General features: G+C 37.2%; 4 protein-coding genes and 1 long non-coding RNA gene across 7 annotated transcripts in view; 2 read left to right on the forward strand and 3 right to left on the reverse strand.

The window, feature by feature from the left end:
- Window positions 1-1,714: 1,714 nt before the first annotated feature.
- LOC122077448 lies at window positions 1,715-6,374 on the reverse strand. The gene is made up of 2 exons (XM_042643401.1): window positions 5,080-6,374; window positions 1,715-2,177 (listed from the first exon to the last, which is right to left on the reverse strand). Exon 1 carries the CDS (start codon window positions 5,630-5,632, stop codon window positions 5,081-5,083), a length of 552 nt encoding a protein of 183 aa, XP_042499335.1. The 5' UTR covers window positions 5,633-6,374; the 3' UTR covers window positions 1,715-2,177; window position 5,080.
- A 205-nt stretch (window positions 6,375-6,579) lies between these two features.
- Window positions 6,580-9,625, forward strand: LOC122077449. Its single transcript, XR_006139799.1, has 2 exons — window positions 6,580-8,044; window positions 9,247-9,625. It is a non-coding gene; the product is annotated as an uncharacterized LOC122077449 (long non-coding RNA).
- Window positions 9,626-10,436: 811 nt separating this feature from the next.
- Window positions 10,437-14,013, reverse strand: LOC122075920 (probable serine/threonine-protein kinase PBL28). 3 transcript variants are annotated; one of them, XM_042641143.1, is made up of 8 exons: window positions 13,804-14,013; window positions 13,353-13,429; window positions 13,022-13,206; window positions 12,463-12,661; window positions 12,189-12,352; window positions 12,009-12,113; window positions 11,073-11,195; window positions 10,437-10,988 (listed from the first exon to the last, which is right to left on the reverse strand). In XM_042641143.1, exons 2-8 carry the CDS (start codon window positions 13,420-13,422, stop codon window positions 10,746-10,748), a joined length of 1,089 nt encoding a protein of 362 aa, XP_042497077.1. In that variant the 5' UTR covers window positions 13,423-13,429; window positions 13,804-14,013; the 3' UTR covers window positions 10,437-10,745. The 3 variants fall into 3 exon arrangements, 2 of the variants coding, with proteins under 2 accessions (XP_042497077.1, XP_042497076.1); XM_042641142.1 differs by having other exon boundaries at window positions 13,353-13,445; XR_006139380.1 differs by lacking the exon at window positions 13,804-14,013 and having other exon boundaries at window positions 10,849-10,988; window positions 11,073-11,191.
- A 4,962-nt stretch (window positions 14,014-18,975) lies between these two features.
- On the forward strand, window positions 18,976-19,811 carry LOC122077306 (MLP-like protein 423). Its single transcript, XM_042643219.1, has 2 exons — window positions 18,976-19,288; window positions 19,388-19,811. Exons 1-2 carry the CDS (start codon window positions 19,102-19,104, stop codon window positions 19,669-19,671), a joined length of 471 nt encoding a protein of 156 aa, XP_042499153.1. The 5' UTR covers window positions 18,976-19,101; the 3' UTR covers window positions 19,672-19,811.
- Window positions 19,812-22,450: 2,639 nt separating this feature from the next.
- The window catches only part of LOC122077404 (rac-like GTP-binding protein 3), a 6,575-nt gene continuing 5,736 nt past the window's right edge, over window positions 22,451-23,289 (reverse strand). Inside the window, exon 8 of the mRNA XM_042643349.1 lies at window positions 22,451-22,861. Within this exon, the coding sequence (XP_042499283.1) occupies window positions 22,822-22,861 (40 nt within the window). The 3' untranslated portion in view covers window positions 22,451-22,821. The remainder of the gene's footprint in view (window positions 22,862-23,289) is intronic.

A 23,289-nucleotide genomic window follows, 5' to 3' on the forward strand; every position in this document is an offset into this window, starting at 1 on the left:
CCCCCCCCCAAAAAAAAAAAAAGTAAAGACCAGGACTATACTACCCTTACAACCTCACTTAAACATGAAGAATATTTATTTGGTTTGTCACTGTTGTTTAATATGCAGAGATGGTATGTGTGGCCTTTTCAAAGGTAGATGGAATCAAAACCCAACAGGACCTTCCACACATTATTATTTTTTTACTTTGAACTGTTCCCAACCTGAAGGATGACTAAATAAGGGAGGGAGGACAAAGATTTCATTGAATGGAGATGGAAACCAGATATAGATGCAAGACCTAAAACATGAATCAAAGATGTTCTTCAGAATTGTTGGTGGGTAGAGTTAGCAGTTTACAGGAGGTTCAGTTGCTCGGAATGATCCTCCTCAAAAACATACAAGATCAGACCATTGATGTGCAGAATAAACTGCACTCATGGCAGAGTTTCAAGAAATCCTTAAAGCGTGTTGTTCTTCAATATTCATTACATTAATCACACTGCAGCATATCTTCATTCATGTGAGTGAACAGATTATCCAGTTGTTATTTTAATGAACAGTAGAAAATTACTAACCTTTCTTATATCTGTGTTTTAAACTGACTTCTTGCAAACAATGTTTAATTTACAAAATCAGATCTAAGTGCTACCACTTTATCTTCAAGTTCTTCACGATGACCTAGGCCATGCTGATCCCTATTCTCTATAGCATTTTCCTAGTAATGATAAGGACACTGATGCATTTCAGTTGTTTGTTCCTAAATCAGCACTTATTTTCTTAGCATATGAATATCAAGAAACTAAGAGATTTCGTACCACCTCAATGAATTGAGACAAGAAAACTATGCAGTAATGAACTAGAAAAACTCCAGAAAGCTCAAACCTGACTGTAAGATTACTAAACTCTCAAGCTAAAACAAATAGAAACCTGTTCCTTTCCATGTCAAAAAAGAAAATAAAACATTCAAATGATTAATAGAGTTGTATGGGACATATTGAAAATAATGATAGATGTTTCCCTGAGCACAGCTCAATCCACATCTACAGAAAAAGTTTTCAAAAAATCTTACTAGCTTATGCACTGAAATAGTGAAAGAAGGTTCAACAATGCAAGTTCCATGTGGGACATCACAGCAAGCACCGACATGGACATTCAAAGAGTTCACGAGAATTTTATTCTAGTAAGTGCTCAATCAAGATTTGAAATCTTGAAACATATATAACCTAGATTACGTTCTTTTCAACAATTTTTTTTTTTTTTTAGGCCAGTAGTTATTTACATGGTTCTAGATAATTGAAATAAATGCATTTAAATTGGAGCACTATCAAACTGTTAGACCCAGTACAAAGTCAGACTGCTTGGTCCAAAAAGTCCAGACTGTGATGTCATATGTTCCTAAAGCTCCATAGAATGTAATAGGTAACCGATACTGCCACTTGTTCAGAAGTGTAGCTGCAGTTGAGTGATAAAGGTGTTTATCTTGCAGCACAAGGATTCAACATTCCATGTAAGTTTTTAAAATTTTGAAATAAAGTATAAATAAAAGAGAAAAAGGTTTTCTAGAGAAGCTTTACAATTGCAGCTAATTCTCCCAAATCATAAAAGAGGAGAGGACTCAACTTGGTTCAAGTGGGGCATTGCATCTACCAAGCTGCAAACTTGGTTGGGCCCATAAAAGAGCCTTTTGTTTCCCTTGTATAAAGGGCTTAATCTAAATCCACTGACACACATGGAGAAAATTAAATGATCATGTTTTTAAGTTACTGAACAACAAACTGTGATAATCGTACTCCAAAACAAATACATACCCAAAAGAGTAAAAAGAAGTGAGCAAGATTAGCAAAGTTACATCTATTTCATATTCAAATGAAAAGTTCTCTTTAAATCTAAAAGAATCTACATCTCTACTCTAGACTGAAATTTTCAACAGTAAATCCATAGTTCTCTTTGGCCCAATTGTTGTAACCTAAGCAAATCAAGAAACTAAATCGATTAAATCTCCACAAGAAAGCTATTACTTCTCTACCATCTTACGTTGTACTTATGTCCACTGTTTTACCATCATCCAAACTTCAGTAATTCAAGGAAGCCAAAGTTGAAAAAGAATCCCAAGATCAAAAGTGTCAGCTAAAGCCACTTCTCCCAATCCCAGCAATTCTTTGTGCAGATTGACTGTAATGTTTTCGGCATGCAACCTGCATTTTATGCATTAAACTCATGAGAAACAAGACCATTTCCTCAAGTTCTAGCAACGAAGTTGATTTATCCATTTCAAGATGCTTGGATAAGTGTATCATGCTTGTACAATACAACTAAAAAGTAAACAAGTCTTCTATAACTTACAACAATAATGCTATATTGGATTATGAAAACGGTAGCATAACTGTGAAGGTGTCCTCTTTAGGCTAAAAAATAAGTTGGAATGGGACCTTCTAGCTTAGAAAATCGTAATACACAAAAAGTTCTATGTCCAAAAGTATGGACTTTCGCATTAAGATAAAAGCCTGTGATACAAAAGGGAGAATTCATGGTCATAGAGCTCAGCATGTCCAAGCAATCCAGACAAAATGTTTCCATCCAACAACTTTTACATGCTGTAACCAATTAACTCACTCCTTTCCAAAATCTCTGAGCCTGGAAAAGTGTATGACCTCAATAATTTTGAAATCCGGATAGTTTTCATCTTAGGGGCCATTATATAAAGCATGGAACAAGCAAAACGAGCCTCCAGGCGTGTATCGGTTTATATGCTCTTAAGCTACTCAAAGGCTTTGGATCGAAATCCAAATAACTAACATTTATCATGCAACATCCATTGCTTTCCAATCTAGGTCCTTATGGTGTATACCGACTTGTTTCCTAAATTTGGAATCAAACTATTGGCAACTTTTTTATTTAAATTCATCATGTTCCAAATGCCACTACTGAGATAAAGAGGTGTAATAAGTTGGGCTCCTACAATGGAAACTATACCATATTATGTAAGAACTTCTGGACTTCTCACTCATTATGAATTCATTATCTCAAGTGCAGAGAGAAACAATCATGTCAGCATATACACACACAGGAAGGGTGTCATAAATCACAAGTGAGAGTGGCTTATGTCATGTTTGTCTCCTACAAGCTTCTTATGGTTGTAGTTTTCAGCCTTTCCAAAATGCTGGTCATCTTGTATATGGCCCTCTCTTTGCAACAACATATTTTCAGTATAGAATTTTTTGGTTTGCCCTTCTTCTAAAAAAAAGTACAAAAATATAAACTGTAATCCTGCTAGCATCTTTCCATGTTAGCTAGGAATGCTGGCAGATTCTAAAGTCAAGGCTATCCAAATCTCAAACAAAACTCCTACAATTACTCAAAAATTCTCAAGAACCTCCTAACTTACATAAGAAGGAAAAGAAAACACTAGACTGGAAAATGTGCTCTAGCTAGGCATCATTCAATTAAAGAAGTAACATAACTTCTGAAGTTAAGATCCTCTCTTCCCTTCAACCCTCCCCTGCCACCAATATTCTCCCATACAAAGATGTCCCACCAACAAGCTCCACAAGGTAAGAAAAAACTAAATCTATGGTACATGTAAGCTAGGGGCATGGGACTATGGAAAGGAGTAAACCCTTAAAAGGCTTTCATGTAACCCACAATAACAGTAAGCCAACAAAAAATACCAGGCAAGACAAATCTTTTTCAACATCAATAAAAAATCATACTACCGGAAAACTTCCAAACAAACCTCATTCTTTCCCTTGGTTTTGGTTATCTATATTTGGGTTCTTTTGCTTTATGTCCATGGTATGTGAAATAAATTTGAACAGTTAACAACATAACAAAGGTTATAGTGAAACATGCCCCACAAAGATAATCAACCAAGATTCCCTTTCTATTACAATCAAATTTAATCTTCAGATAATCTAACTAGAGGTCCTACAATGAATAAAAACTCTCCATAAATGAAAAACAGCATCTACAATGGTTCTATCCAGAAAGATTAAATTACAATGAACTTAAAACCCAGTCTACGAAAAGGTGATGCATGAAGTGAAGGCAGACTCATACACAACTAGTAGTCTATTTTTGGCTTCAACATCCAAGAATCTCCAATATCCCTTGTAAACACTTAATGACAATGAAAAATGCAAGAGTGAATAAAGCCATCCATCATTGCAATCTAGTTACCCAATCACAATTGAGAGTTCCCCAATTTTGTAAAGGTAAAGCCTCTAATGTTAGAAACAAAATGGAAAGATCAAAATATCCTTCTCCTAGTTACCAGATAGAAAATGATAACCATCTTTACAAAGTCAACACACTACTTTCAATAGCTTCAAAATATGGGTTTTCTAAAAGTACCAAGAAACAAATCACTTCATTAATTTTATTTTTGTTTAACAACCAGAAAATCCAATGACCAATAAGCAAAACTATAACGAATGCTTGTTTTCCTGAGAAAAATGACTATCAAAGAGAGCTCTCTATCATGGATACCATATGACACTCTACACAGCATCTCAAAGCTGTTAAGAAAACATAAACTCCAAAGGGGTTCTCAACAATAAAAGACAAGTAAATATTGGAAGATGCCCTTAATGAACTAAAACATACAAACCCAAAAAGATTAGGTTTGTGAGTGTCTCCTTATTTATCAGGAAAATCCAATTACTAATCCCCAAATCTAAGCATTGAAATCAAATAACCATTTTAAAAGCTCCGAAAATTAAAGTGTAAGCAACTGTCTTTCTATTCCCAATTTGCATGATTAAACTCAGCAAAAGTAACTAGAATCCATCTATTGTTTGTGCAAATAGAAACGCTTCACATCCACTTGAATTTTCTTGAGAAACAACCTCTTGGCTGGGATCTAATGACTTTCTCTTAGTATGAAAACAGAAAAATTCAATTCAAATGCTACCCTAAAAGTTTTTACAGCCACCCAGACAATCACAATCTTTATACCAAATCAAGATAAATAGATAATAGATAATATCATGCATCTGTAACCATGCTCCAAAATCATAAGCAGAACCCTTAACGAATATGCAAGTGCATAGAGAGATTTTTAAGCGGAAGAAGGAAAAATCAGAAACGTCATCCTCATACCTCATGCTTCAGGTACACTCCCAAGAGCGTATGAGAAGAGCTCACGAACAGGGGAAAACTCTACCAAGCCGATATCCATTGCATACCCAGTAACGGGCAATTTCAAATCTCGCAGTACACTGAAAGCCTCAGCCATCCGGTTCTTGGGAACTTCTTGCGCAACCGAGCAGTAAGGGACCCAGGAGTCCGGGCAATACTCCTCACCGATTTCCACGTTTTCCCTTCTCAGTGCATCACATAATTGCGAGTGGAATTGAAGGAGTGCCAGTGAAGGAGTCGGGCCAAGAAAGAGAACGCTGCCCCCATTTGGGAAGCTTCCAATGGTAGAGAAAGAGAGAGACAGAGGTTCTTGCTTCGAAGCAAAGTTCCTTACGATGCTTTCTAGTTTAGGAGCATCGAGAAGAGGACTGGAGAGGAGGGTGATGTGTGGCCGAGATTCCATCTCAATAAGCTGGGTGCTGATCTGGCGCCGTGCCAAGACATTCCAAGCCTTCAAGACCTGGTTTTCTAGTGCAGGGTCGAAGTAAAGTTCAACTGCAAAGCCTTCAGACATTTTCTTGATTCGAACTTCAGAAAGAAAATTGAAGAACAGCAACAAAAAAACCTATGATGGTTTAAGAAGAGTACAAACCCAAAGAGGGTTGGCAGTGGAATGGTTCGGTAATACCCAGAAGAAGACCAAAGTAGCCGACAAGCAGAAGATTAAATCTAAAATAAGAAAACAGAGATCCTCGCTAAAAAAACGGAAACGGCGAAGTACCCAATTAAAAGAAGAGACGAAACAATTAAAGAGAGATCCACCAAGAAGACGAATCGGAGGAAAGAGAAGGAGGAAACCGAATAGGTGAGCGATTGAACAGAAAAGGATTAAACACAGTGGAGCAATTGGGTTAAAGAGGAAACAACATGTGATGCTGCCCACATGGAGAACACGAAAAAGGAGAGGACGTTGAGAGAAAACAAACAAGGCTGTAAAGATCTTGAGAAATCAAACCAATCATCCCGTACTTATGGGGCTACGAGGCTTTCACGAATTCCCAAACCGAAAACCCTTTTCGGTTGTCTACGGCTTCATCATTGTTGTTCATTGCTTCTTGAATCTGTATTTTTGCAGTCCAGAGAGACTAGACAAAAAGACTATTAGTCAGACTTTGCTTTCTTTACCAGAATAACAGCAAGAATTCACCTTCTTTTACGACTGAAATACACCGACGCACTCCATCTCCAAAGGAAATTCTGAAGTCTAAGCATCCAAACTCAGAGATTAGTTAGGCTAAAGTCCAACTTTCCTTTTGCTACAACTCCCTCAGCCTCAGCCTGAGACGGATTCTTTCTTTCTACTCTTTACCCCCAAAGAAACGCATGTAGCGTACATCCTTCCTATGACACGTGGCCTGATTGGATGATCGAGCTTCTGATCCTCAAGTTTGTCTCCAATTCCATTACAGATGAGCTTCTGGTCCCAACTTGCTGCACTTTTGCATTTGTGGTGGTGCCTTCAAGAGATTAAACGCAATAGGGGAAGAACACATTCAAGGCAATTCCTAATGGGTCTTACAAAGCAACTCCTTTTCCTGTCATGATGAGACAGAATTTTAGCAAGAGGGGTCCCCTTCTGGATGTTAGTGTGGCTTATTTTATGGTGATCTTAGAAAAGAAATCAAGAAACTATTATGTTTTTTACTCCTGGTCTCCCATACACACAGCTAGACGCCGTAGTCTTAACTGTCTCTGTCTGTCTCAAAGTGTTCAACTTTAGTTTCTCTCACTCGAATCGAATTCGCGACTGGTGACTTGTGACTAGTATGAAAAAGATTTCGGTGCGGCTAATGGAAATGAATTTGACGCACCAAAACTTGAAACTTTTGTAAGCTTCATGGCTATTTCTGCAAAGACCAGTTCTGAAGAATTGTATCGCAAAGAAGGATTAGAACGTAGAAGACTAGAAGCAGAGAAAGGTCCAATGGTCCTGATGATTGATTGCGCATCTGGGGATCAGAAGTCGGAGATATGGAGTCGGTATTCTTCTCTTTCAAAAGCTGGATCGTACCCATCAACCATCAATCATTGATCCCTGGACGGATGGCCGTCACAGGTCTCACTCTCAACCCAGCCACCGATCTGCTCTGCTCGCTTCCTTTATGAAGAAATTCCAAAAAATATCGATCCAGGCGTACTGCGTACTTGTTCTTTCCTTTCTATCGATTCTTGGAATGATGACGCCAAGAGTGCCACGCTACAACGAGCAGAGCAGCACTTCTTTTTCTTTCTAACCAATTTAACTACTCAGGAGTTAGGAGTTAGGAGTTAGGAGACTCGGGACTGACTGCTCCACATGGCTGCAACCATTTCCTTCTCTTTCTGCTCAGTTCCCCTCCCGCTTCCCGCTTTACACTCAGCCCCTTAGGAACCCTGTCCCTAAATCCATTCCAAAAATCATTATCTCCTAAACCTGCGCATTTTCTGCTCCCTCTACACGAATTCGACACTTTGAAGTTTTCTCCTGCGTATTCCTCGTCTCATTCTTCTTCTTCTTCTTCTCAATTATATCTCAAAGACCAACTCAGAACTGGACGGTTTCTTGGTAGCTAAGTTAAGAAGCTGCAAATCTTTTTTATATTCTCATGAATTTGTTTCTGGGTCGTTGTTCGTTCGTGTGATGGGAGCAAAATAGATGGATGCCACAGTTGGGTTGCTTTCCGAGTCGTTTGCAGAATTCCACGTCTCTGCCTTACGGATTCGTCCAATTCTTGGCGTTTTTGATGAATCAGTGTGTGATTGAGAGGAACCCAACTGCCCCCACATGGCCAAGCTCATTGGGTTCTAAAGAGGATGGTGAGGAGAAGTTAGCCGGTACAGTTCAAGTTTCTTTCAATTACCAAGGTGCCCATGCTTCTCCTCCAACCCCGATTTCTCCGAAGGATTCCCCTTATATATGTATGTATGGGAAGAATCAGCTCCGAAGGTATGTTTTTGGCATGTTTATTGGGAATTTCCTTCCTTCTTCAATAACAATCTATGGATTTATTTTGGCCCCTTTGATAACGTTTCAAGAAATACGTTTGCGGAATAAAAAGCGTTTAATAAAACTATTTAATTTCACTTGTTTTCAGAAATAGAAATAGAAATTTCTACCTATTTTATGGTTCAAGAAACGACCCAGGTGAAACAAGTAGAACTTGTTTCGCCGTTTTTGGAAACAACTCGTGATCATTCTTTTGCTGGTTACTATCGACTTCTAGAAACATGACTTATCAAACACTTTCAATTCTGTTTCTATTTCTATAAATGAAAATTTATGTTTTTATCGCTTCTTGAAACAGAAACTGTAGAAACGTTATCAAACGGGCCCTTTGTTTCTCAAGTTTCAGTCTTTCTGTTAAGTTTGTTTCAAATTCTTGACCCATTTTGAAGATTGACCCACTCCGACATATTTTGGTGGCGATTTGAATGAGAAATTTTCTGATATATGTGATGAAAGCAGAGGGGTTGGGCAGAAAGGCCCAAGCCCGGAGCCCATCACCGATCTCGTATGGGGGTTTGGGGGTAGTATGGTTCGACCAGATCGATTGTGAGTCTGCGACCCAATAGATCGACCCACGACTTGAAATATATAATGTACTGTTGTTTTGTTGAGAGAGTCATTATACTTTGGGGGTTTATCGAGCTAGCACACCACCTTGGTGTGTGAACCTCGTTAAATTTCTGTGTCGTGTGAATCTTTTGTCTATTTATTTTCGTATTTCTTGGTGTTTGATCTAATACTTTTCTTATTGTTGCTGCACCTCTACAGCTATTTCGGTTGAAGGCTTTTATGTCCTTAGAGATGTTCTTAAAAAAAATTAATTTACTTCCTCCAGTCTGATGGATCTGGTTCATACAGAACACCCTGTTTTTTTTATTTATTTATAATTCTCCTTTCAATCGTTCATTGTCTTAAAAGTAGGAACAAAGCATTTAGATGCTTCAGAAACATTCGACTTGAAAGTCAGTTTGCAATCGTACAAAGAAACTGAGAGACACCTTCACAGGGTCCTCTTATGTCCCGGCCATTGGGGTTATTCATCCTATATTTCATACCTTGTCGGTGTTACATGTTGTAGATTAACTTTTCATACCTCATCATCTCACAGCCATTTTTAAGGTGTTTTTTCTGGAACTTTTCAGGAGGGGCATTGGTTGGCATCTTTTGAAGGCATGTAGGAAGAACTGATGTCACAGATGAGTTGTACATCAAGAGAAGTTAACCTGGACTGCAGAATGATTGATACAGCTCCTCTTAAAATGTATACTAAAGCAGGTTACAGCATTGTCAAGACAGATAACATCTTTACGTCGTTATCCTGTTGACATTCCATCGATGTAAGCACCTGATGTGCAAGAGATTGTTAATTTTCAAAGACCACTCAGAACTGGATATCACAAATCCTAATGAGGAATTTCCTTCATAAAGGTTGCAAAAATGAATAGTGTTTTCCAATGCATGCACAACTTGTACAACGGAGTTCTCCTCTTTCCTTCTGTAACGGCTGGTTTTCATGGCAACAAACACTTGAATTCTGTTTTACGTATCTTAATACCCCCCCCCCCTTTCCCTTCTATCTGATTTTTTACCCTTATGGTTAGTGCAAAACAGCTCTGTACATCATTTCTGTTGTGGCAACAATGAGGGGACAGTTGTGCGATGCTCAAAGTAAGGGCTGGACTTTCCGGATTGCTTCCTGCTTATTTTGAGCATTGCAAATCTCATTGCATCTTGGGTCAGTCTTTATTGGGAGATCTGGAAGAAAATCTCTCTTGGGCAGGGGTGTAGATAAAAAACCTTAAAAGAGGCTTTTTTTTTTTTTTTTAAATGAAATTCGGAGGCTGCTTGTTAGTAAGATGTTGCTTTGTTGCTCAGCAGTATCCTTGCTCTGACTCGGATCTTTATTTATTGGAAGCTTTGATGAAGGTCGCTTTTGAAGTTGTTAATCCTCTGTAGGAAGCCTTAGATGATTCTTGAAGATATTTGGAGTCTGGTTAATTGCTTTTCATCTGTGTACTTCTTCTATTTCCACTGATCTTTCGATACAGAGGTTCATTGTGTAGCGGTTGGTGCAGTATATTTAAATTGGCTGCATGAACCCACCCCAATTTTATCCCCTCCACTGCAGTTCTCACTCATCTAAGAGTAGTTTTAACCCTGTTTATTCTTTACTGGACTGAAGAAGAATAAGAGTTGTTCAACGAATATATAATACATAAAAGAAAACTAAAATTGGGAAACCATTGAAATCCCACATTCTGATTCTGCATGAGAATACATTTATTACTTTTAAATATATATATATATATATATTATATGCAGAATCTCTAAATTGGAATAACCAAGTAAATGTCCTTATAGTCTTAAAGGTGTTCCTGAAAAAACACACACACACATACACACTGAGGCCTCAATTGATTATTGAGCTCTAACTCTGCTTTCTTGGCTTCTTCAGACCTGAATAAATTCTCTGAAGTACTTTTTTTTTCTTTTTCTATTCTATCAAAATACACTGACATTACAGTATTGAGCCTCTTGATATTCATAAACTCCAAATATTTCAATAACCTACCTCTAAATGAAAGAAAATAAATTACATTTTTGTTTGATTCGAGCAGCTTTCACTGTCTGGAAACATAGCTCAGTTTTCAGACCATTTGAATGAGCGTATACCCAAGCCTAAGCCTTTAGCATTAGTAGTGGAAATCTGTTGTAGTTCCTTTACGCATTCTGTCATTGAGGGTCTCTCACAACTCTCAGCACGGACGCATCGAGATGCCAGGTTGGCAAACATGGCAATTGAATCCATGGTGTATGAATTCCGAGAAATCTCTGGGTCTATCACCTTACGCAGCTTCTTTCGATCATTCAATATGTGCCTAACCTGAATAATTCACAGACAACTGTTATGGTTTGATGCCGTTATAGATTTTTTTCCTAGACCCTTCAAACTGAAGAACCTGTTTACCTGTAATACTAAGTTTTGATCTGTGGACCCCTGATTCAATTCAACAGCTCTGCGTCCGGTCAACAATTCCAGAAGAACAACTCCAAATGCATAAACATCACTTTGTAAAGTGAGCTTCCCTGTCTGGCCAAAGTAAAAAACATTCAGTACCCAAAGTCTCAGACACCTTTCACAAATCGTTCTTCTACTAAAAAGGAAATAGACGAATTAAATATAAAGCCTACTCCAAACATATGAAGTGCATTATAATATAATATTTGGGAAAATTATTTTAGAGAAAATAAAATGGAAATGGAATCAAAGGAAATATCAGATAGTGATCCTTCTGAGTTCTGACCACTTTGAACCAGGATTAGTCATGGTATGGATAATGTGAATAGGTAGCTTCAAAGTACAGAGATGATACAAAATTATGACGTGGGTGGAAAAATATGGGGTAGGGATGCCCCTAGGCTCCAGTGGCAATATTGTTTTCAATTCAGAGAAGATTTATTGATCTCCAAAGTTCTGTTTGAAAACCAGAACCAAGCATTTCAGCAAAATTAGCATAAAAAATAAGTGATTTAAGCCAAGTAAGCATAAGATAATATCTGGTCCTGGAGATCTATATAAGAAATTTCTCCCAAGTTTGTGTTGCTACCCTATTCAGGTTGTGAAAAGAAGCCAGTTTTAAGGATTGTTTTAGACCAAAATAGAGATGATGGAACCAGGTTCTCAACTATTAGATTAGCAGAATTCACAGGCATTCTTATGATCTATACTGAATGAATCAAAGGTTTTTACTTGTTATCATATGCCTCAAATAGTCTCAACTGGGGTAAGTAAGTGGCATCGAAACTTTGATTTTCTTAACATCAACTTCCCAGCAAAAATAAAGGTGAATAGAAAAAGCATAAACAATGAGGATTGAGGAAAGTTATAAATAAAGATTCTTACCGATGTATACTCAGGATCAAAATAACCAAACGTGCCAAGCACCCTTGTGGTTACAAACACCTCTTGGCCCTCAGGCATCAATTTGGCGAGACCAAAATCAGAGATCTGAGAAGCAAGAGCAATGAATGCCATATCCATTACACATGAACTAGCAGACAAATAGTTTGTACAGAAAATTACCTTTGCTTCAAAATCTGCACTTAAAAGTATATTGGAAGATTTGAAATCTCTATGAACAATAGGAATCCCAACAGCAGAACTAGAATGGAGATAAGCAAGTCCCCTTGCAGCTCCAAGTGCTACTTTGAGCCTCGAAGGCCAGTCCATTTTCAGTTCACTTATTCCTAGAAATGCAAGCACAGAAAGTAACAAGGTTAAAATGAGTAAATTAGACACCTGACTATGATCGGTATCAATAAGTAGCATGGACTACTGACTGTGTTAATGACCCTACCATTTAAGTGATCTTGTAGGTTCCCATTGTGCATAAATTCATAGACTACGAATCGATGTTTCCCATCTGCACAATAACCAATTAGAGCTACAAGATTTGGGTGGTCCAATCTGCTCAGGATATCAACTTCCACACGGAATTCCCGTTCACCTTCAGCTGCTTTAAATGGTGGCAGCTCCATTTTCTTGATTGCCACAACCTTATAATGGAAAAAGAAGTGTATAAATTCATATGGATACCTATAATTTTCGTAAATAGATGTTTACAACTACATATAAGTAATCAGAAAAAGGACTTCTGGAGGGAATAAGCATTTGTTTCAGGAGTAATCATCTGTAATTCCATCTGCAGGAATGCTGCTCGAATACAAAATGCATTTGATTTGACAGGAGAGGCTGAAATTTAGCCCTTTAATCTATGTTTGATCTTTCCAAGATTGTTATGTTCAAAAGTTGACTTCCAAGAGCTGCCCATATCTCAAACCAAATCCCTCACCCCCAACACACATAACCCCCAGGAAAGGATAAGAAAAAGAAAGAAGGGTGAGGGGACTATATACCTCTCCTGACTTCAGGGTTCCTTTGTAAACCCGCCCGAATCCTCCTTTCCCAACCAAATTCTCTTCACTGAACGAACATGTTGCTTCCTCCATTTCCTTGAGCGTGAACACTGAAGACCCATGTCTTCTTTTCCCAGGAGAATTCTGAACTTCAAGTTGCCAGAATTCTACAGGCTTATATATCCCTGAAAAAGTAGGTGTACCTTGTTAACTTCAGAACTTGACTCAAACCGTGAGAACCCAATTCTGAATTCCCATTTAAGTAAAAAATAAAAAATTCCTCGCAGGCAAACCATCAAGAAAATCTGACAATCAGAAAGAAGAAACATACAAGGATCAACATGATCCTCAGACTTGCTTCTCCGCCTCTTGTTCCATGCTGAGACCAACCCAAAAGGCATAATGATCCTGTGAAGATAGTAATCTGTTGGGCTCAAACAGAATTAGACTCTCCTACTTGATAATTTAATTGACAGAGTAACACCTTACACAGAAAACCAGAAGAAAAGTCTAGATTAATTCTCTATAGTTTCCCCAGAGTCGGAAAAACCCCATTTCACATCCCACCCAACAGAACGTAAAGCACACCCTCTTTGAGCCTCATGTAACTCCGAAGCCTCATTCTTTCACAAACCCAAAACGAAGGAAATCGGAAAGATTATTAATAACTCGTAAGCAGAAAAGGGGAAAATTTGAGTGTAAGAATCCCCCCAATAGTACGTATAGAGCAAGTGAAGTTATATTTGAAGAATACTCAACACTCCCATCTCCTAACTACCTACCTGAATTAACCAAGTAGAAGACGTGAAATAACAGGATATTATATGCAGGGAAATAAAAAAAAAGTGCTTGAAGGACAAGGAAAGCAAAGAAAGAAAAAGAAAAATGCTTCTCCCCCTGTGGAGATGAGGTACAGAGGGGTGTGTTTGATAAGGAAAGGCAAACTGCATCCTCCTCCCTCTCCCTCCATTTCTCCTTTTTATTTTTTACTTTTCTTTTTGTACAGAAGAGAATGAAAGATAGCCGTTGAGGCTAAGCTTTCAATCTGTCGTACAGTTCCAATTCTGTAATTTATGAGTTATGACGGATGCTATGTTTGTTGCACTAAAATATATATATATATTAATTAAGCAAAAAAACGAAGTTCTGGAATTTTCAAAGAGAAAGAAACAGAATAATTATTAAAGGATGGAAGAGATTACGAAACCTTCTCACTAATTCCCACATGAATCAGCTGGTGACATAGACACAGCAGCTAGCGCCCATGGCCCAGATGTTCTCTCTTCTTTCCTTTCTTCTGGTAAGAGCAGCAGTGATCACGCACTGATGTCGTTGGATAAGGATATAGATTGGCAGCTACAAAATTATTGGAAATTTGGATTTGTTATCATAGCCACCCAGGAGAGTTCAAGGAATCATTTTTAGAACAGAATAGGAATCGACCGTTTCAGATACACATCAAGGGTCAGATGAATCTCAAGTTAATTAATGGGGGTTCAACAGTTTCACCTTAGACTACAATTAAAGTGATGGGGTTTCCTATTTACCCCAATAATAATAATAATAATAATAATAATAATAATAATAAACAGTGATGGGGTTCGTACCCTATAGATCAAGAATCACAAATTAGAGGTCTCATCCTTGAGATTTTCATAAAAGTTGAAAATTTTTCTCCCATAATTTTTTGAAAAAAAAAAAAATACAAACACATGCAATGGACAAGGGAAATGGTTTTCCCCTAGATGAGATGGCAAAACTTTTCCTTCACTAGCGGCTATCTTCTGCCATATGGAGGTCTAAATTAATCTTTGGGAGTAGGTTTTCTGACTGCTTGCCTAATAACGGGGGAATCCCTAGATGATAGTCCCATTTTTTGTCATGTGACAAGTTGAATAAAGCTGAAATTTGATGAACCGATAGACCTCGAGGATTCATTAAGGTTACTAATGAACCAAATATTTTTCTTCAGATCATACGTTTATTGATTAGATTATGTTGAACATAGATATGCATATATTTTATCTAGTTAATGTCTAGTACATGCTGATTAGTATGCTACTCAATAATTTTTAGTATAAATCTATGGAAAAATTGCAACATAATGCATATTTGGTGGTCCAATTCAATATATGACATACCTTGTCTTCCACATTCACTAATTTATTTTCAAATAATTATCTATTTCACTCCCTCCTTGATCTTCTAACAAAGTATTGACTTTTTTTTCCATCATGTGTAAAACTTAGATTAGTTTAAGTTTTAACAGTTGAGAATCATTTGATGTGTTTAATCATATAATTTGAAAGGCTCTATTTACCAAAAAATAAATGGATCTATGTATTATTCTAATTTCATATAATTATAAAACTATATGTATTTTAAGTGAAAGGCACTATCACTACTTTACCCAAAAGGGTCCAAGCTCAACCCCTCTCCCTTCCCTCTAAATTTTTTTTTTTTTTTTTTTTTTTCAAGATTGATGGATACAATGAAATTATTTTTATATGTCATTTATTAAATTTGATTTTTTTTTCAACTACATTGCCCACCTTTCTATGGAAACAAGATCCTCTCAAGTGCGTGAGTTCCTACTAATGCACATCAGATGGTCGAGAGGCACTTGAGGTACGCACCTCAGTGCTACCAGCTATTCGATATGCATTGGAAAAGCTTATGGATTTGAGACGATTTGGATCCCTTTTTTTTTTCCAGTGATTTTCGCTATTAATTATTTCAAAACAAGGCTTTGTGGGGTTTTGCTAGGTTTTAGGTTTCATATTTAGGTTCACGATTTAAGATATAAGGCTTCATGGTTTAGGTTGCACAGGTTCTTAGGTTTCAAAAAAAAAATTTTTTTTAATGATAGTAGAAAGAGAAAAAAAAGAGGCATTTTTAACCCGTTGGGTTTTAGGTTCATGGTGTCCCTTTTCATAGTTTTAGTTGTACAATTCTTGGTTTAGGGGGAGGGGATTCATCGCAAGTTTAGGTGATCTCCCCTTCCCCCTAATTCTCTCTGTTTTATAGAAACCTTTTTCCATCAAAGATGGCAAAAGCTTTCCCAAGTGAAGTCATTATGTGAGCTCTTTCTTTGTTTAAAAACAAAAAACAAAGAGTCCTAATACCCCACTCAAAAGAGAAAAGAATTTGACCACTTTATAAAATTAAGGTTTAAAAATTAAGAAAAGAAAGTGCACAACAGTATTATGTAGATTCTTGACACGATCTCTCACATCCCACCCATGGGTCTTACATACTTTCTTTTTAATAATTGCCTATCCTTATTGAAAGATTTGTCACCTTCTCCTTCTATTAGTGCAAAATTGCATTTGTAAACTTTATATGAAAAAAATACACTCATAAAACTCTCTTCTTTAAACTTATAGAAGAGTAATTAAGTCAAAGAAAAATTTTAATAAAAAAAGAAAACCATAATTACATTACTTTTAAAGAAAATGAGTGAAATTAATTTTTTATTTTTATGTCAAGGCCTCGAGTGCCAAAAAGAATTTTTACTCATTATGTCATTATAAAGAGTTTTCATCACCTTGCATAGTTTTCAAGTTGACACATGAAATTACAAGATTTCTTACCTCCATTTGAAAATAACAATATGTTTATATTATTAAAAATTAAAAAATAAGGTTTCAATTTTTTTTCGCTTCGTTTTTCCTTTCACCCAATATATATATATATATATATATATAACAAGATTTTCCCTTTAATAATTGATTTGGATTATGAGAAAAAATCTAAAAGTATTTTAAAATTGAGTTATTTTTCTTTTGGGTTTAACTTATTGTCAGTGAATTAAATAGTTGTAACCTTCTTTAATTTTTCTCGCCTTATTTAAAATTTTATTTAATGTAAAATTTAATACAGGGAAAAAATTAAAAGTTATTTAATATAATATTTACATGAAATGACAGGATTTAACTTCAATAAAATAAAAATATATTATGTTAAATGGAAAAAATGTAAAATTCATGTTTTTATAGAAAAAAAAAACATGTGAAAATCACTGAAAAGTTCACCTACTCATTTTTTTGTTTTTTATTTTTTGTTATTTTTTTTTTTTTTTTTTGAAGCAGATGTTTTAAGGTCAAATTTTCATTTTAGAAGTAGGTGCTAAACTTCTAATGGCCCAGTCACAGTTCCATCCCCGACAAGCCCCCCAACCTGGTAAAAATAATAGATACGAGTGGGCTCAACGACTAGGCAGCCCATGTTTGGCCACTACACCAAAGCAGCTGGTCACTTTAGCAACAAGTGGTCATGTCACATGTGAATAGTGTGACCCTGTAAAGCAAGTTCGGGAACCCATCTTAAGTTATTCCAATGCTACTCCAATGGATAGAGTTTCTCGACACCAATGGTGATGATAGAATCTCAGTATTTAAGGACATTTTACCCTTTAGATTAACATGCACAAATATATTCATATACAATATGGAATGAGTGTTTAATGATAACCTATGAATTCAATCATGGTCACACTACCAGCAAGGAATAGATTTCTCTACTCAACTCAATAGGAGAAGGAAAACTTAGTCCTGCTTGAATAGTCCCCAAGTGGGTGCATAGGCATTGTAACAATTTTAATGATAAATATACCTCCCCCATTAGTTTATTGTTTGATTTTTTTTTTTTTAAATTTAAAATTTAAAATTTTCTATTACTTATGAGAAAAGAAAGTTGCCTTATGCCTAAGTATTAGAAGGGCAAAATGATTACCCCGCACAGTTGCAAGGTCACGTAGTCTGGCAGGGATCCTCGTTCTTTCTTTATATATCTCAAAAAGAGAGGGAATCCCACTTGAAACACTCCTCCGTTTTACCCTTGCTATCTGCCTCCTCCAAATTTTCTCAAATTTTAACCAAATTACTTGTCTATACGTGTGTTCATCACATATTGTTGAGTGATCACGTGTTTCTTAGCACCCTAATTTTAAAAAACTTCTACAATCATGGAATTTTACACAATTAAGAATTGAAGAGGATCAAAATCCACTAGAATGATGATTAGTGCCAACTTCTCTCTCTCTCTAATCACCCTTCGCCAGCTCGGTACCATCAAGAGAGAGAGACGGCCATCGGTCATCTGCCCTTCCGAGATAGAGGCACACTAAGCCTTTGATGTTGATCCCTTAGGATGGAGGATTTTAGAGTAGGTGTAGTAGGACATAAGGTAGGGGCACATAATTACGAAAAGAAGTTCTGAAAGAGCTAGGCTGCCGCTTCATCTTATCTCATCTCAATATCTTCTTTCCCTCTACCGACCGCTAACCCAATCTTATATGATTGACCTCGCGATTCATTACCCTCATCTCGCTGAATTAATAAGGAATCCTGTTGGAAGTTACTTTTAGTCCCACGGTAGTTGTATGAGATCTTAGGTATGCCTAATTAAACCTAAGTGTACTCATGTACCTATTGGTGCTGAATGCTTTGGCGGAAAGGAATCATTACTCCAAGTCCCAACCTGTAAATTAGGGTTTTTTTGGGGGTTTAGGTTTGTTGAAGTTGCCTAAAATGGGTGGGTACGTGGTGCAAGTAAAGCAATGCCCTAAGACTGAAAGGCATTGAATGCACCGACGAGGAGCCGTTAGGAGGTTGAAGGACCAACTTACAACTGAACTTGGTCCATACTCCATACACCATACACCATACACCATACACCATTCGGTAGAAACATTTCATTGGAACTTCCATCTGCCCTTTACTGTTTGAGGGACTGTGGGCCAGGCCAGATAGACCATCTACCATTTCAAGAATCGATGTTTTGGAGTGTTTGATTCTAGGGTTTCTTTTTGGATCGGATCGCTTGGTTTTCATATCTGAGTTAAATACTTGGAAGGAATTGGGTGAATCATTAATGGCATTTAATTAAAAGCCGGCCCACCTCTTTAATTAGTTCAGGCTCATGCCAATCTCTCTTCCCAGCTGGGCACCTTTCCAATTCTCAACTACTATGATCACGTGTATAAGATCTCACAAGTGATCTATTCCTTGTGCATGTTTGTGTTATCTCAAGTGTGAATCCGATTCAGAAGATTAAATAGAAGCAATTAAGCATTACAAATGGGTTCCAGTGGGAAGCTTGAAGTGGAATTGGAGGTGAAGACCAGTGCAGATAAGTTCTGGGAAAGCGTAAGGGACTCCACTGCTCTGTTCCCCAAGATACTCCCTACCCATTACAAGAGCATCCAAGTCCTTGAAGGAGATGGCAAGTGTGTTGGCTCTGTCAAGCTCTTGACTTACGCTGAAGGTATATATATATTTATATATATATATATATATATAGTAAAACAGCTAAGATCTGCTCTTGTTTATGGTACTAATTAATATTCCATTTCTTTCTATGTAGAGATACCAGGGGTGAAGTTTTCGAAGGAGAGAATCGATGCGGTTGATGAGGAGGGGAAGGAGTTGGCTTTCAGTGTCATTGATGGAGATGTGTCCAAGTTCTACAAGCATCTCAAGGCCAAGTTGCAGGTGATCCCCAAAGGTGGTGGTCATGAAGTGGGGAGCTTGGTTAAATGGTCATGTGAGTTCGAGAAGGCTAGTGAAGATGTTCCTGATCCACACCTTATCCAAGACTTCGCACTCCATGTGTTCAAGGCCTTGGATGACTACCTTCTTAAGAATTAATAAGGCCCAGCCATGTGTGCTTGTAACGTCTTTATATATTTTTATATCAGTCTCCAATCAGCTTCAGGTGTCATCAGGCTTCACCCTCTTAAGGGTCTTGGCTGGTGTCATTGTCTAATAAATGTTAAGAGTAATATCTAGGCCTTTGTGTGTGAGAGAGAGAGATTTTATGTATTAGCAAAATGACACATGCCATTAATAATTCTATGCGAAGCATGCATCCACAGTCCCAGTAATGTAGGACTAGGATTTGACAACCAAACCAGCCCCGAACTGTAAGAACTTTTAAACTAAGAACAACCAAAATCAATAGCAAAAAATCAGACTTCGGCCACAAATTAGAATTGATAAACGATCTCAATGAACAGTAACCAGAAGCGAAATAAATCAACAGCAGTCTTAGGATTAAACCAGAAATTTTAATAACAATATAACACCTCCAATAGGTTCACAGAACAGAAAACAGAATCTAAATCTGTGCAGGTTTGACAATCGGCCAGAATTGCCTGACAGTTCACTTCAGCAGATCCAGTGGTCTGATTGACCCCAAAATTGGATCGATCCTCCCTTTGGATAGGATTATCCTTTGGTCAGAATATAGAGGCCATTGGATGGCTGGTTCTCCAAAAACAGCTAGGCCTATAGGAAGGAAAACAAAGAAAACCAACCCAGAAATTTGCAGAGAAGTTTGATCACTTACCTGAACTGCTGGAGAAGAGAATTCAATAAGAAAACCAGATAAGAAAAGACCCACCCGAACTTCTCGCCGCAGAGTGTCGATCGGATCACACACCAATTCCTAACCCTTGATCAGACACAAAGGTATAGCCATGGAGTAAACCCAGCGGCAGCATGAAGCTTCTTTTTTTTTTTTTTAATTGTAAAAATCGTCTCTCTATGATGAGAGCTCTCCTTTATTTATAATAATGATGGAGAGAGTTTACAAGTAATAGTAACTCAGAGTTACTAAAAATTGATTACAAGAAGTTACTAAAAACTGGAAATTAGAATCTAATGAAAATAGAAACTAGTCTAGAAATTAGAAATTAACAATGACTTGAAATTAGAAACTAATTTAGGTACTGAAATTAGAAACTAAATAACCTCATCTAGAAAGGAAACTAAAGAAAAAGGAAACAAATTACTGAATCCCGTATGCAATCTTAAACCCCCCTTTTAGACCCATAAAAGTGATCTATTACACTCAAAACACATGGGATCAAAGGCCCAACATGTATGGAACCCAACCCTAAGCTTATTCCTAATAAAACAAATCTATTTTAGTAATTAATCTGCATCATCCAGACTCAATTAAACAATTGGAGATTGGCTCTTTACATTGGGTGCATGGGTCCTGCGTGCCAAAATGACTTTTACATCTCATGGAGGGTGTGAGATCTGTCTCCACCCATCCCTTCCCTACCAAACTCCTTTTAGGTCTACGTATTATCGCTACGTCATGATATTCCACTTGTTGCTGTCTCCCTACACACTGACATCTCTCTCTCTCTCTCTCTCTCTCTCTCTCTCTCTCTCTCTCATCACTTAGTCAATGTGGATGAAAGAGATGGATTCATAATTAATTTTGATTACTAGGAAGCCTTGAGGATTGATGAAGAATTGATAGAGCTCGAAAGGTGTTGTCTAGGTTTTAAAACCCAGAATGTCATAGGAAGATATGATCAGATCTATGATCATTTTTTTTTTTTTTCATGAATCTTAGACTAGCTATATAGGTGAGTTTGATTGATTTTTACCATTTTGTTGACTAAAAGATTAAAAATCAAAATGAATTCATGGAGGATTCTTAAGGAATTAGGACTATACGCTTATCCACACAATCTTTAATTCGCCCTAATCTTCTTAACAACCCACGGAGTTTCATCAGAACATAATACACTTTTTAATCTTAAAGTTCAGTACCTGAGATTCGCAGGCTCATATATTGATAACCTTATATTTGTTTTGTTTAAGTTCTTGTTAATTTACTCTCTTCTCAATAACAAACAAAAAAAAATTGTACAAATATAGAGAAGACCCAAACATTTTTTAACTGCTACCACGGACGAGAAAAGATAGTCATTTCTCCCAACCCCCACTCTTGCAGGTCGGATCCCAGATCCTCTTAGCCATGGGATCACTCTTTGATCCTTGGATTCTATGGAGAAAAGCTGAATTCCTTGTAATAAGATTCCTCTCCATAGAGCCTACAGACGAGTGGTCCGACAGCCAAGGTGATCTGGGTACATGTTCCTAGATTCTTCCAACCGTGGGATCACTCACTGGTCCTTGGGCTCTATGGAGAGGAGCTGAATTCTTTTTTACCCCTCTTTATCATAAAAAGAAAGAAAAGAAAAAGCTCTCGCTCTTTTTTGATCTTTGGTTGTACTCATAAAACGATCAATGTTGAGCTCGTGCAACATACGTAGGTATCCCTACGATGAGAGTGGATCAGGTTTACGTACAAGAATATACGAGAACAACCCTGGTCTGTGGATTTAGAATCAATTTTCTCTCTTCATTTAATAGATTCTAAATCTACGAACCAGGGACATACGAGAATGTGAACCTGATCTGTTCACCCCTATGATGAAATTGATCAAAATTCTTATCAAGTTGAGATTCTTAAGTCTTCCCCATTCGCTGTTGGATGATCACGCAGCAAATTAGGTGATTCTAACCTGGCCATTGCCAGTGCCACCAACAATTCCAAATGAAATGATGCGATATGTGGTACTTGAGGGTAAATTACATCATTTTTTATAACTAACAAAAATTATTTCATCAAACAGTTGGAAGATTTGATATTTTTTATCAAAAGAATATAAATTTTCATGAATGAATTCCAGATGATTACTCATACTAGACGCTAATTACATCGCAAAACCAATGAAAAATCAACTTTCTACAGAGCACATCTGATTGTCAAATATCCATGATTTCTGTAATTAGAACATTATGATCAGAAATTTGAAGTCGGCCACAATGCTTGTGACAGGTTTCCTAGAACAAACTGCTTCATTTCTAACTGAAGCAGCACTACCAACATAAAATGAGCAATCTGGCAGCATTACCCAAATATGGTGGAGAGATGTCAATGCCACAGTAAGGCAGTGAAAGACGTCTATAACATCGTCAAGAAAATGAACCTCATTTGGAACACACAATATTCCTTCCGCAAAAGACGTTCCTGCAGTTTGAGCCAAAAGACTTCCTCAGTGGAGATAAAATTAGTGGGGCAACAGTGTGGGGATGTTTAACGATTAAAACTCATAGCTTCTCAGCATCTTCAATGAATTTTAGCCTCTACCAATTTTTCACTGACTGTCCACTGAAATTTTCACAAATTAGAATATGTTTAAGAAAAAAAAAGCTTCATGGTCATGGATTCTTCTTGCTTGATTTTTAGTCCTACTTTTTCATGGTAGACTGTATAGTCTCCAGAACAGCAAAGAGTGGAGTAAAAAGCATAAAGATACAATGAAGACAACACATGATTAGAAGCTTTTACTTCCTTTGACACTGTGGAGGTGGGCCATTAATGGAGAAAAGCTAAGCGAGGAGTGCATTTTATGGTTACTTTCCATTCTCCTCCTAGGATTCCCCACACCCCCCCCC

This window comes from Macadamia integrifolia, chromosome 4 (assembly GCF_013358625.1).
Source record: "Macadamia integrifolia cultivar HAES 741 chromosome 4, SCU_Mint_v3, whole genome shotgun sequence".
NCBI classification, from domain to species: Eukaryota; Viridiplantae; Streptophyta; class Magnoliopsida; order Proteales; family Proteaceae; genus Macadamia; species Macadamia integrifolia.